The sequence below is a fragment of the Sciurus vulgaris genome (genome assembly GCF_902686455.1).
Source record: "Sciurus vulgaris genome assembly, chromosome: 14".
Classification (NCBI taxonomy): Eukaryota; Metazoa; Chordata; class Mammalia; order Rodentia; family Sciuridae; genus Sciurus; species Sciurus vulgaris.
Genome location: NC_136475.1, coordinates 10,162,571 through 10,176,777, shown reverse-complemented (window position 1 = coordinate 10,176,777; position 14,207 = coordinate 10,162,571). Strand labels below are relative to the sequence as shown.

Below are 14,207 nucleotides of genomic sequence, written 5' to 3'. Positions count from 1 at the left end.
GTTTTCTAGAGACATGGACAAGATATTTCTTAGATTTTGCTTCTTTTTTCCTAGATTTTTTTCCTTTCTCCTAGTTGTCCTAAATGGTAGGATTTGATTTTTCTTTGTCATTTAGAAGCATGTTAAGTTTGTCTCTTTATCCTTGGAATTTAGAAGTTTCAAAAAGAGACACCCAGCAGTTGGTGAACATTCTGGGTCTTACATCCACCCTTCTCCAGGGAAAAGATTCTTTCGTTACTTCTGGCCTGCTGTTCCTATTTCTGTCTCTTTTTCTTCTTCTGGGTCTCCTAGCATTCAAATATTACAATGCCAGATTCTGTCACATCTCTTCACTCAAAATGTCAGCTGCTTTTTTTTTTAAAGTACTTTCTGTAGTTGTAGATGGACAACAAGTCTTTATTTTTATGCAGTGCGAAGGATCGAACCCAGTGCCTCACACATGCTAGGCAAGAGCTCTGCCACTGAGCTACAGCCCCAGCCCCCAAATGTCTGCTTCTTGATATTTATTCTTTGAGGTATGAGACTGTTCCTTCATTTGCTTTTATGGGTTTGTAATCAGTTTCAGCAGTACAGCTTTGATTTTTTTAAAAACGATGTTTTCTGTAAGATCTACTTTGCACACTATAAAATCCACCATCCTCAAGTGTACAATTCAGTGGTTGATAGGGTACAGAACAGAGTTCCGAAACCATTACCATTATCTACTTCCTTAACATTATCATCACTTCAAAAGAAAAACAAAAAACTATGTCCATAAACAATCATTTGCCAGTCCTCTTCCCCAGCCCTCCAGAAACCACCAATCTCTTTCTGTATAGATCTGTCTGCTCTGGACACTTATATAAATGGGATCATGCAGAATGTGGCCTTTCCTGTCTGGCTTCTTCCATCTGGCACATTTTCAATATTCTCCTACTACAGCAATATCAATACTTCATTCTTTCTTAGGGATGAATCAAGTCTACTGAATGAACACACTGCATACTGTTTATCCTTTCATCAATTAAGATATTTTGGTTACTTCCACATTTTGGTTATTACAAAATAATGCCATAAACATTTGTATACAAATCTTCTTGTGGATATATCTCTTCACCTCTCATGTTTGAAGGATATTTTTGCTGGATATAGAATTCTTGGATGACTGGCTTTTTCTTTCAGGAATTGGAATACATCATCCCACTTCCTTCTGAATGCCACAGTTTCTAATAAGAAATATGTTTACTCTTGCTGGAGATCACTTTTACATAGTAAGTCACTTCTCTCTTGCTCCTTTTAAAATTCTTTCGTTTTGATGGTTTAGTTATAATGTGTCCAGGTGTAAATCTCTTTGAGTTTATCCAATCTGGAGTTTACTGGGCTCCCTATATGTGTTTTCCATCAAATGCAGGAAGTTTCTGGCCATCATTTCTTCAAGTATTTTTTCTCTTCTCTGCCCTCTTTCCTCCTGGAACTCCCTTGAAACCTATGTTGGCATGCTTGGTGAGGTCCCACACAGCTCTGAGACTCTCTTCATTTTTCTTCATTACTTTTGCTTTCTGTTCCTCAGACTGGATAATGCCAATTGGCCTGTCTCCTAGGTTTGCTGATTCTTTCTTTCTCTGTCTGCAGTTGTCACATCTTTCCAAAGCTCCCTGTGGACTTACCATTCCCCGGCTTTCCCTTTTTCCCCCTCCTAATGGACTTTTAATTTCAATTATCATACTTTTGAACTGCAGAATTTCTATTTGGTTCTTTTTACAAATTTCTATTTGCTTTTATTCTGCCTATTCACTGATAGTTTCTATTTGGTGAGAAGTTGTTTTCATGCTTTCAATTAGTTCTTTAGACAGGATTTCCTTCAGTTTTTGAACATATTTAAAATGGCAGATTTAAAATCTTTGTCTAGTAGGTCAAACACCTGGGATAATTCCTACTGACTGTAGGTTTGTTTTGTTTTATTAATTTCCTTGTATATAAGCCATACTTTCTGGCCTTTTCACACATCTCAATTCTTTGTTGAAAACCAGGTTTTTTAAAAATCTTTGAAAACTCTGGAAACTGGGTCCCCTGGGCTCCCCTCCCCTCGCTACCCCAGGGTTTGCTGCTGCCTTTCTGTTGCTGCTGCTGACTGGCCAGGGACTTACTGATCTGATTCTGTAAAGTGATAGTCTCTGCCTCATGTGGCGACTGCAGTGACTGCAGCGGTCAGATAAAACTGGATGGAGCTTTCCTTAAATACCAGAAACCACAGACCTCTGACGTGGCTTTTGCTAGGAGTTTGTTTCTGCATGCACACTGGGTTACGTGCTCAGTGTTCAGGCAGGCAGTGTGTAACCGTCTTTGTCCTCTCTTCCTGCTTGTGTATGCAGAGCCTCGAGGTCAGTCTGAGGAGACCGCTCAGCCTCCTCAGGTCTTTCCTGAGCATGTGCACGGCTCTGCATGTGTGCCAGCTGCCACGAACATGTCACATCTTTCCAAAGCTCCCTGTGGACTTGCCATTCCCCAGCTTTCCCTTTTCCCCTTTAAAGGTTCCCCTCCCCCGCCTCCATCTTCTTGTTTGCCTCAACTGTTATCAGGCAGCTGCAATGCTAAAAAAAACACTACCACTGATGTCCCCACCCACCTTGTGGGCTGGGAGTTGAACCAGGGCCACATGCTAAATAGACACTTTCCACTGAGATACACCCCAACTCTAGCCATTGACTGTTTCTGACATGCTCTCAGGAAAAAAAGTTGCTCCCACTAGGGGAATTCTGAGGTCAAATAAAGCCAAGTTCCAAAAGTGGGGTTGTTCAAGGGACTACCAGACAGGTCAGATGACAATTCTGTGAATAGGACTCTGTAGGATCTCCAACCTCATTCTGTTCAGTAATTTCCAGGTTACTGGTTTTCACCATGATTTCAGGTGGCCAAAGGCTGGAGAGACTGCTAAGGGGCTATGGTGCTTTCAGAACATACCTTTCCACAAGTGACATTCTCTCCTGGCCTAGTCCCCCATCCTTCCTGTCTAGATCTCACCCCGTGCTGAATTACTAGCTCAAGTTCCACAGCCTCCCTAAGCTTCCTCTGCACAGCCCACAGCCCGTCTCCTGCTACTTGCCACCTCCAGCACTCACTCATTTGGCATTAACCTCTGGTGTGCATGGCTGTCTCTCCAGCCAGATCATCTGCAATCCTGGTTGAATAAATATTAAATAAATGCTGAGATAAACTGATAAGACACATTTCGATTGCATATCATTTGACTCAGGAATTCCAAATTCAAGAGTTTGTCCTAAGAAAATAATTGGCAAAATGTACCAAAAAATGTTAAGTATGTTAGCCAGGTGCGGTGGTGCATGCCTATAATCCCAGTGGCTCAGGGAAACTGAGGCTGGAGGATCACAAGTTCAAAGCCAGCCTCGGCGAGACCCTGTTACTAAATAATATACAAAATAGGGCTGGGGATTAGACTCAAGTGCCCCTGAGTCTAAACCCTGGCACCAGACACACACACACACACACACACACACATGAGTATATTAACTATGGCGGTACCTACAATGGCAAATTAAAAGAGCCTAAATGTCCAAGAATAGAAACTGGTTAAAATAAGGAGCAGAGCTGCAATAATGGAGCAAACATTCACCTATCACAATGAAAATGCTGTGACAGTTTGCTACACCACAAGAGCATGTCAAGAACACTGGGCGCCTAAAGATGATCCCATCACCTCTGCCACCAGTTTCACTCGAAATTTCCATATAGCACTTTGTGAGGGTAAAAAAATACACATATATTTGAAGAGAGTTTTAAACCAAAATGCCAACTGATTATCTCTCTCCAATAGGGTTTTCTTCTCCTCTGAACACTTTCTTATGGTTTTACAGTAAGTGTGGAATTTTTAAAATCTTAAACTTTTATTGACTTTTATTCTTTTAAAAATCAAAGTAGTTGCCCATTGAAGCATGACACTCTGGCCCACTGTTTTAAAAATCGTGGTAAAATCTACTTAAGTAAAATTCATCCTCACCTTTTTAAGCTGTTTCCTCCTGTGTGTCAAATTAACATGACTGCATTACTGCTCTTGCTCTGCCAGATTCATATGTCTCACTTTCTATTTCAGAGGACGAGGAGTTTTAATTCAATTATACAACACTCATCCTTTCTCTCTACTCAATCGTTTCAGCTCAGTTTTGTGTTGAATTCTCATTCCACAAGATTAAAGTTAAGCAAATGCCATTTATCGCAAGCCACATGGGATTTCTTTCACTTCTCTCCATATAGACCCTGTGTCCTGAACACCATGTCATCTTTTCCTCAATGTGGTCCCTCTTTTGGGTGGAGCACATCCTCCATAACTTCTAGGAAAAGGAAGTGGGGGAAGAAAATTTGTTTGTGACTCCATAGAGATGAAGCAAGTTTTCTCCTACCCTCACATTCCACTGACAGTCTGCTGGACAGAAAATTCTAAGTTGAAGATATAATTAAAGGTGTTGCCTGTCTGTCTGGAGTTTCCAATGTGACTCAGAAGCTCCATGTTAGTTTTATTCCTAACTATAAATACAGGTTTTTTTTTCCTCCAGGAGTTTTGTGGATCTTCATTTCAATGCCTGTGTTCCAAAATTTCACCATGATGCATGGTCTTTTTCTATCATTGTTCTGGGTTTTGTGAGGCATTTTTAACCTAGAAACACATTCTTCAGTTCTCAGAATTCTTATATTATTTCTTGGTAATTTCCTCCCTTGTATTCTTTTCTATTTTCTCTTTTAAATGTTAGACCTCCTGTATTTGCTCTCTAATTCTCTATTTTCATCTTCGCTCCCATCTCCTATTTTGCTTTTAAAATTTTGCTTGCTAGGAGAATTCTTTGAATATCTACTAAACTTTATTGAATTTCTAAATTTTATCTGTCATATTTAAAATTTTAAGGATTGACCTTGTTCATTTACTCTTTTTTTTTTATCATACCCTGTTGATGGATACAGTATCTTCTTTTGTGGATATAAACTGTCATTTCTTTCATGTTTTCTTCTGCAACATCTCTGTTCCTTCCAAGCTCTATTTTTTCTATTTTTTTTTTTTTTCATGTTGTAGGCCTCCCACACAGGTCTTTCATTCTGTTTTAAATCAATTTTGAGTTATAATTTATAAGTTAAAAGTACTTATTAAATAATTATTATTAAAAGTACTTATTAAGTAATTATTAAGTGTACAGTTCATTAAGTTTTGGTGTCTATGTCCATACAACCACACCACTGTTAATATATAGAACATTTCCATCACCCCAAAAAGGTTTCCCTCCCCTTTTTCAGTCAATCCTAACCGCAGTCCCAACAACCACTAACCTACTTCCTATCACTATAGCTCAACCTTCCCTGAGATTCCTGCAGATGGGACCATACCATATGCAGCCTCTATATACTGCTTCTTTCTTCTGCTGTGCACAATGTTTTCAAGATTCATCTGGGTGGTTAAATGTGCCATTCATTCATTCCTTTTCCTTCCTGGATGGGATTCCTCTCATAACCAACCATTCCACCATAGTTAAGTTTCCTGATGATGGACATCTGAGGTGTCTCCAGCATAAGCTATCGTGAACAGAACTGCAGTGAACACTCATGCACCCATCTGTGTGGACAAATGTTCGCATTTCTTAGGAATGAGGCAGGCGAAGGCCGTGAGATGCTGAGCGTGGAGTGGCTCAGCATGCCTGCGTTGGCTTAGGTTCCAGAAGCCAGTGTCTCTGTCTCTTAGGGAGGAGAGGATGAGGATGAGAGCAACGTTGACGGGTGGAAGGAGCTTGTTACTCGGCAAAGTATTCCACTTACTCCTGGTTTCGTCTGACTTAGCATCCCCTCTCCTCTGGCCCAGAGCCTCTGCTTCTGAGTTTCTCCAGAAAATAACCCTCCAGTTTCTGCGCAGCTGAGGGGACAGAGAGGAACCTGAGCCCAACCTCCACCTTCTGTGAACTCTCCAATGAGCGAGCCCCTGGGTTGTCTCCTGTCACAGTGCCTCTGGGACAAATCCTCTGCTCTGACCTCTGCCACCCAGACATACAGTGTGGCTATATTCCTCTCTCCTATTTACTAGTCCTGTCTGCACCATCATGACAAGTGACATTTTTGGATTCCAAAACTGTCTCGGTGCTTGGAGTTTGTGTTTTTGTTTCTTATCTGTCTTCATGTTTGGAATGATTTAAGACAAGGGGGTATTTGGAAATGTTCACTGTGCTAGCAAAAACCAAAGTCTTTGGACAAGTTTTGCAATTTATAAAAAGCAGTAAGGCTCTCCTAAGGTGGGGTGAGCAGGAGTATGGAATTCCAGCAGGGGTATGGCTGCACCCCAGGTCTCCCAGACCAGTCAGTGAGTCAAGGCTGGGGAGACCTTCTGATCTTGGTAAGGAAGATTAAATCTGAAATGGTAACATTTTCTGAATTTAATATTAATTTAATAATGTTTCACTTATACTTTTATGGGTTTTGTAATCTGTCCAAGTCTTTTCAGGAGGGGAGGGGAGTTTAACTGCCTTGATCTTTTTATCTCTCAAATGAACAGTAGCACCCCCAAGTAGCACGTGAGGAAACTGGGTCAGCAAGGTCAAGTGGCAGCTTCAAGGACAAGCAATTGGTTTGGCAGGGTTAGAACTAGAATCCAGGTCCTCTGACTCTCCAGAAGGTGCCTCTTTAATATTATAACACCTCCTGGGCATCACTGCTAGGCCACCAACCAATGCTGACCATCACCAAGAGCTGGGGGAGAGAGGAGCTCTGGCCCTAGCCCTCGACCCTGCACATTCTAACCCATTGTGAGGCAAGGAGGTTGGGATTAAAACCAGAAGTGCTTTATCACTAAATTATAGAGCCAGTTCCTTTTTAAATGTTTATTTGAGACAGGGTCTTCCTAAATTGCTGAGGTTGACTTCAAACTTGCAGTCTTCCTGCCTCTGCCTCCCAAGTTGCTGGGATTACAGGTGTGTGCCACCACATAAAGCTCCCACCCAATTTTTCTGACGCTCACTGAAAGGAACAGCAAGCAGATGTCATTGCCACCTTCTGCAGCATAGGGAACCAAAGGCTACAGAACTAGACTCTTCTGGCCAGGGGAGAAAGTAGAGCCCTAAACCCAGTCTCCTTACTCCTCCCACTCCCAGGAGTAGTAGGAGGTGAGAGAGTCTCTGCGGCAGCTCTGGGGGCCATCTCCCTGTCCCCTGGCCACTGCAGGACTGCAGGTGAAGGTTTAGACAGGAGGTTGGCTGCTGAGGAGACACTAGCCCTGTAGGCCTCTGGGGTTCCTTCCTGCTTCATCACAGAAACCTCCACAGAGGTGGAAACAGAGTAAGTTCTTGGAGACAAACCTGTGCCCGTGGCAGGATGTGTGGTTTTGTTTTTAAGAAACATACTTTTTAAAACAAACATAAATTCAATAAAATGATACCTACCTAAGCTGAATTCTAAAATGGGTTCATCTGGATCTTGTACTTTTCCTGGATAGAAATGAAAGAAAAATCACCCTTAATAAAAATGTTCTTGCTTTTGTATTTAATGCAATAAAACCCAACACCCAACTTCTTCCCTCCCACTAACCCAAACTATTATAGGAAATGATTATTTTGCTTTCTAAACATTTGCTTTTGAGAAGCCTCAGCTCTAAAACCAGAACACCCTTCCCCCTGGGGTCCACACGCTTGCAATGCAGGAGGCTTCATCCCAGCCAGGTGCTGTAGACGTTCCCACATCACCTACTGGCAAATGGGCCCTGGAGATGCCTACTCAAACTGGAAAAGAGGGTGACCAGGATCCGGGAGAAGCACTTCCCAGGACTTTCCCTTCCAATTTCCTAGATCAACCAGAAGGAAACCACACCAGGGCACCACCCCCCATTCTTCCTGTCCATCTGTGCCCCAGAAGGCAGGCTTGGACAGTGTGGGACCTGTATGCTGTGAAGTCGTACCAGGGGCCTGGTGCAGGCCCTGTGAGGCTCACCTGCCAGAGAGAGGCCCAGCATATCAGCTGCCACATCAATGGTGGAAGCCCGCTGCATTGCACGGGCCCTGGCGCCATGGCGAGGGCTGTGCTCTCTTGCTGTCATGATGTCATTGGTGAGGATTCTTCTTCCTGGGTCAGACAGCACCTGATTCCCCAGGAAGCACTGTCACCAAGTCCTCGTCTCCTAAGGTGGCAAAAGCCCTGAGGAATAGAAGCAAATACTGGTAAGAAGCTAGAAGGATGGTGACTGCAAGGCACTATGTTTTCATGGAGAAAAAAAGAGAGCACGACCAGGGAACTCTGGCAGGTAAGGAACTGGGGTGGGATATCTGCGACTCTAGGCTCATCTACTTACTCCTCCTTCCTCTCCACTCCCCCAACACGGTGTGCCCGTAGGTTCCCACAAAGAAACCACGTTCTATTCAACAGATATGCCACATTAAGTGATGTGACATATGTGATCATAAACATGGCTTTCACCACATCCAGTCTGTAATCCCAGCTATTCAAGAAGCTGAAGCAGGAGGATCACAAGTTCAAGATCAGCCTTGGCAACTTAGGGAGACCGTGTTTCAAAATAATAAAAAGGCTGGGCATGTAGCTCAGTGGTAGAGCATCCTAGAGTCAGTCCCCAGTGTCACAAAAATTATAAATAAATAAATATATATAAAGCTTTTGAGATTTTCTTGCTGCTTTATTATGCTCTCCTGTCGGCAAGTCTTGCAGAACCTTTACAATCTCAAATCAATTCACCCCTACTCTGATAGAGGGGCAAGAGCTGCATGAGGAGGTCTGCCGTCCAAGGGCCCGGCACAGCGGAACTCTGGAGGGACAAAGCTCGCGTCTCTAACCGACTCTTCTAATTCTCTGAGCCACACAAACTTCCTGTGTTTCTTGGTCTCAGGCTCTGTTTCCCACAAAGCACCAAGTGGTAGTCTGTGCCTAGCAGAAGGGGAAAGTGTTACAGATGAGAGGGCGCATAGAGAACTGCCACCACAGGCTGAGTCAGACAGAGGCCGCCTGGTACAGCACGAAGCTCACGCTCCACTAAGAAGTAGGTTAAGCAGCAAGAAGGGAGTCTCAGCGATATCAAGCTACGTCCTACAACTCCTGCTGGCTCCAGAAGTCAAGATAATTAGGCTAAGTCATAAGCCTGCTTAAAAACACCCTCCTGAATGTCTCCACACATCCAGGGACACCCCATCTTCCTAAGGGTGTCTATGCCTCTGCACCTGAAGGACCTGGGCTGCTTCTCTTGACTCAATTCAAGGGACTTACTGGACATGTTTGCTTTTGGACCACGTGGCATTTCTTCATGGAAGAACATCCAACTCCATCATCTAAAAATATAAAAATATAAACTTGATAAGCCAATCAATCTGAAGCTCCTGAGAACATGAAGCCCAGAAAGGCGGGGTGCCAAGAGCTCCTCCATATTGTTTGAGCTCTACACCCCAATCTAACTTTTGGCTCAAAACCACACGTGTTGCTAAACCTAAAAAAATAAAAAGTGCCCATTCCTTTCCTCCTACTGCCAAGGGGTAATCTGCTGGGGGAGTCTGGGCCTGCCTACAGAACCAAGTAAGCAGCTGAGCGGGACTTAGGAAAAACGGAGCTGTGAATCTGAGTCTGCACGCTCCCTCTCACAAAGCCAGACCCCAGGAGAACCCTGAGAGGCTAGGCCTTTTGGTGGTGAAGATGAGGCCAGTTGTACATGTCACACAGGCTGCAGCTGAATCAAACCTGTAAGAGGACTCCATGGACTCCAAGCCCCTCTGCTACTGTTGCCTGCCCTCAGGCTGCACTCAGTCCTAGGACTGTCCAACAGGCCCTAGGCCCCTGCTCAGGAGCCACCTGAAAAGTCCCAGGCTTTTGGAAGGGGAGGATAACAAGGAAAGTGTGCTCAGCCCTCAGGCAGACTCAGTTTCTGGCTCCTAGCCCTTGTACTGGGGATGCTCAGGGGCCCTCAGCTAGGCACCTCAGCAACCCCAGCACAGGGCCATGGCCCGGCACAGGAGCCACTGGAGAAGACACTAAGGGAAAGACTCACTGTTTTGCTGATGTAATTACAGCCAGGCATATAGATGTGCATAACCAGTCAAAGGTTTACAAGGGCTGGGCACAAAGCTCGGTGATAGAGGGCTTTCTTAGCATGTACAAGGTCCTGAGTTTGATCCCCAATATCCCTGTGCCCCAACACACAAATGTGTACAACCAAAAAAAATACAAAGTGCAAATAGTACAACTGAGATTGCACCTGCAGAACTAAAACCTGCATTTACAGTAATGCTGTTACAAATGAACAAAAATTCACTAATAATGCAAATGGCAAGTGGTATGAACTCATGAAAGATGAATGCACACGGTAAATATTCTGGAAAAGAGACCAAACTCTATAATAATGAAAACAATGCTAAATACACCTATCTTCACGTAAATTAGTGGAGGTTTATCTGTTCTTTTAAAGAAAATATACATTGCTGGTGAACCTGGGGGAAACTGAACAGGGCTCTCCTATACTCTGGTTAACATTTTAAAGTTGTATAAGCATTTCAGAAAACCGATGTTCAAAATATTTAAGTGACAACAATATTTGTAAGTATAACAAGATTTGTAAGCAATAATAAGATTCTTGCCAATAATCCAAAATATGTAAAAGACTACTGAACAGAGACACTTGTAGTATTACTTCTAATGACAAAAACCAGCTATCAGTAAGTATGTTTGGAAAAACCATAAGACAAACTATTTATTATAGAGCTGCTAAAATGATCCTAATAAAGCCCATTAACACGAGAAGTTCTTTGACCTCATTCATCATCGGGGAGTGCAAAATGAAACCAAGAGCTACCCCCCTACACCCACTAGAGGAGCCACAGTGGAAAGGGTGGACAAAACCAAGTGCTGGCAAAGATGTGGGACAGTAACCACACCTGACATAGCTGGTGCAGCAGAAGCGGTGCAGCCACTCTGGAAACCTGTGTCCCTGCAAGTCATGCATCTGCCCACCCTGTGACCCAAGACACCACTCAGGGTGCAACTGCTAACAGAAATGCACACTTATGTCCACATACACACACAAGAAAAAGATGTGTGGAGAATATTTAGAGCAGGGACAGCCTTAATAGTAAGATACCAGAGGTAATCCAAACGCCAGTGGAGGATGGAGGAGCAACGTGGATGAACTTCAGAGACAAGGTCAAGTGGAAAGTCAAGCGCACGAGAGCCAGCTCAGGCAGGCCCACCTATGTGGGTGCCACATGAGCACGGAACCTATGGGCAAGGAGACAGGAGAAGGCACTGTGCAGGGGTGTGGACTGGGAAGGGCTAGTGGGGCTCTGGTGACACCCTGTTTCTTAGTTTGGGTTCTGGTTCCCTGAGTGACTACACTGTGAAGATTCACTGAGCTCTGCATGGGTGGGTTTTGGACCTCAATAAAATGTGTTCTGGATTCCTCTAAGGACAACAGTCAAGACAACCCACCATGAACAAACACTGATGGCGGCTCTATGAACTATCCTCCCTGCACTCTGCTTACAGCGGCTTAAAGAGAAACAACCCAGGGGAAAGAGCTCAGGGAGACCACACCAAGATACTGGCCAGAGAGAATGACCTGGGGTGATCACAGGGTGTGTGTTTCCTGCCTTCCTGTACCTCATCTTTGTGCATCATGGAAGATCACACCCCATGCTGACCAGGGGCAGAGGCAGCACTGGGTGTGACTTCAGTGTGACGGAAGGATTCCTGCATGTCTCCAGCATTCCACGGCCTGCCTCACTGTCCTGCTCAGCCTGTGATCCAAGAAGCCAGGGAACCCCTTCACATGGGACAGCAGAGACACACCACCTAAACGAGGGCCCCATCTATACCCCACCATCCCGCCAGCCGCAGGAGCTCCATTTTTACCCCCTCCTCCTCCTGCTGCTGGGTCTCTGCCCACTCTTGCCTTAGGAAGGTGGCTTGTATTATAGGTGTGGTGGTAATTCTGGAAATAGAAATTCCTCAAGCGGAACATCTACAGACTAATTTTACACTAGTTCATGGGTCAAGAGAAAACTTTTAGGTCAAAAATACCTCAGAAGCCACTTCATAGTTAATTGGGGGCATTTAATTAGAATCTGCAATTGAAGTCACCAAGACCCAGAATGTGAGGCTAATTTACACAGCTGAACTCGATTTTCCTTCTTAAGTCTCATTAATTTCAGATAATTCACTAAGGACTCCCATATTCCCAAGGCCCATGTTTTCCCTCCCAGTTCCATCTGAAGATCAGACAGAGCTGAAAAGAGACCTGTAGTATTACTTCTAATGAAGCAGAAAAACATCTTAACTCAAGGAGGACGGAGAGCATGTTGGAGTGGTTTTGGGGGCTGAAATTTCTCCTTGGGGGCAAGAAGCAGTAGTAACAATCATGAAACTCATGCCCCCTTTCCCCACTCCATGGAGGCACGGGACCCCTTCCAGCAAGAGGACACATGTCATCAAATGAATGCAAACCCTTAGGTCCTACCCACTAAGGTTCCCTTCCCGGGGGGGGGGGGGGGGGGGGTCAGGGCAACAGTAACAGGGGACCTTCGTGACACAGAGTGTAACTGGGCTCCCTACAGGGGACTTCCATGAGGGCTGGCAAGGACCCACAGAAGCATCTAAGGAACCAGGCTTGGGAAGGAGCTCAGGATTCTCGGGCCAGGAAGGAGTCTGGGAGGCCTCTGGACTTCAGTGCCTCTCAGGGGCTGCTGAGCTAGCGCTGAGGGTGGGGATGAACCACAAGCACTCCACTTTGGCCCAGCTTATACACTGGCATTCTTATAAAAATAATTTTTAAAAGAAATTGCAAAGATGAAATCACACAAGTACAGACGAGATTTTTCTCAAGGTCACCTGGAGGTGAAGGATGAACTACCAGAATCCACCCAAAGTAAAAAGCCCAAATATGACTGGAGCTCCCTGTTGCCCCACCCAGCCTATTGCTGGCCCTGTGGCAGCAAACAAGCCAAGACCTTCCCTGTGCCCGCACCGTGGACACTCAGGCAGAGAACACACACAGGGACAGAAAGGACCATGAAAGGCATGAGAGTCAGCGTGCATCACGGCCCCAAGGGAGAGTTGCTTTAGGAGGTGGAAAGAAGAGGAACTTTCTTGCAAAAGCCCAAATGCAGGGTAGCTGAAGTCACTGATGGATGAGGTGTCACGCCATTCACTGGCACCAAAAATTACTATTATAACAACTAAGACAAGTACCTCCGTCCTCCAGGGAGCCTTTGCTGTGGACAGACTTACTGACAAGGGTTCCCCTGACCCTGACATGGCTAAGCAACTGTGTCTCAGGGTACTGCATTTCCTTGTGTGCCAGTGGAAGGACCATCTGGGCACCGTGTGTCAGAATCAAACTCCTTGCTTCTTCCATGCCCTCTGGAGTGCCTTGCTCAAGCCTCACCATGCACCAGGGTGCCTAGTGCACGCCTGGTGTAAAAACAAGTTATCAACCTCTGTGCTCACATCTGGCTCCCCACACCACACTCAGCTTCGCAGGCCCAGGGACAGGTCATTCTCTCTGGTCTCCAGCCAGTTTTGTCACCAGCTGTGTGACTGAGCGCAGAAGAGGCATCTGCCTACGTCAGTAGTAAAACACTCTTGAGATCTCTTTCCCAGATGTAGTGGACTAGGCAGATGATTCCAAGGCCCCAGGGTAACAGTCACAAGGTGGAAGGAGACCAGGTCCTTGAGGTCGTGTGGCGCAGAGCCCCCTCCCACCTTTTCCCCACATACATACTACACTGGGCTTAAGTTAAGCAAGAAACAGCCTTTGTGGCTGAAGCAGCCAAGATGTGGGGGCTTTTGTTATAGCGTCTAGTGTTAGTTACCCCACAATGCCTGGCAATACCAGGCACTCGATTAGCCACCCTCGTGAACACAAACATTACAATGAGCAATGAAGACTCCTGCACAGCTTGGGAGAGAATGGTGCTTTGTTCTCTGGGTAAATTATGGCTAGTTCATGAAAAGGAGCACATGGGTGGTAGAGGGACCACCAAGAGGCTAGGAAATAGGAAGAACGTGGAGAAATAAAAATCCCACATTACTAGAAAGTCAACCAGATAAAGCATTTGTCCCCTGAGAGAACCAGGAAAAAACTCGGTTTCTGCTACAATTCTCTCACAACCCCAAACGGGTCTGTGAACCCCAGGTGCCTGGGGGTATTTCCCCACACACCAACCAAGTCCACGGAAGTCTCAACAGACACCAGCTGGGAGTCC

At 45.1% G+C, this 14,207-nt stretch overlaps 1 protein-coding gene across 14 annotated transcripts in view; it reads right to left on the bottom strand.

Moving 5' to 3' along the window:
* INPP4A (inositol polyphosphate-4-phosphatase type I A) overlaps positions 1 to 14,207 on the bottom strand; it is a 132,155-nt gene that overhangs the window by 53,317 nt on the left and 64,631 nt on the right. For 12 of the 14 annotated variants that reach the window (XM_079111320.1, XM_079111314.1, XM_079111324.1 and 9 more), the window contains 3 exons: positions 9,229 to 9,290; positions 7,948 to 8,151; positions 7,404 to 7,448 (listed from right to left, as the gene is read on the bottom strand). In XM_079111320.1, the coding sequence (XP_078967446.1) occupies positions 7,404 to 7,448; positions 7,948 to 8,053 (151 nt within the window). In that variant the 5' untranslated portion in view covers positions 8,054 to 8,151; positions 9,229 to 9,290. Of the gene's footprint in view, positions 1 to 7,403; positions 7,449 to 7,947; positions 8,152 to 9,228; positions 9,291 to 14,207 lie in introns of those variants that run through there. The other 2 variants (XM_079111322.1, XM_079111319.1) reach the window with 2 other exon arrangements.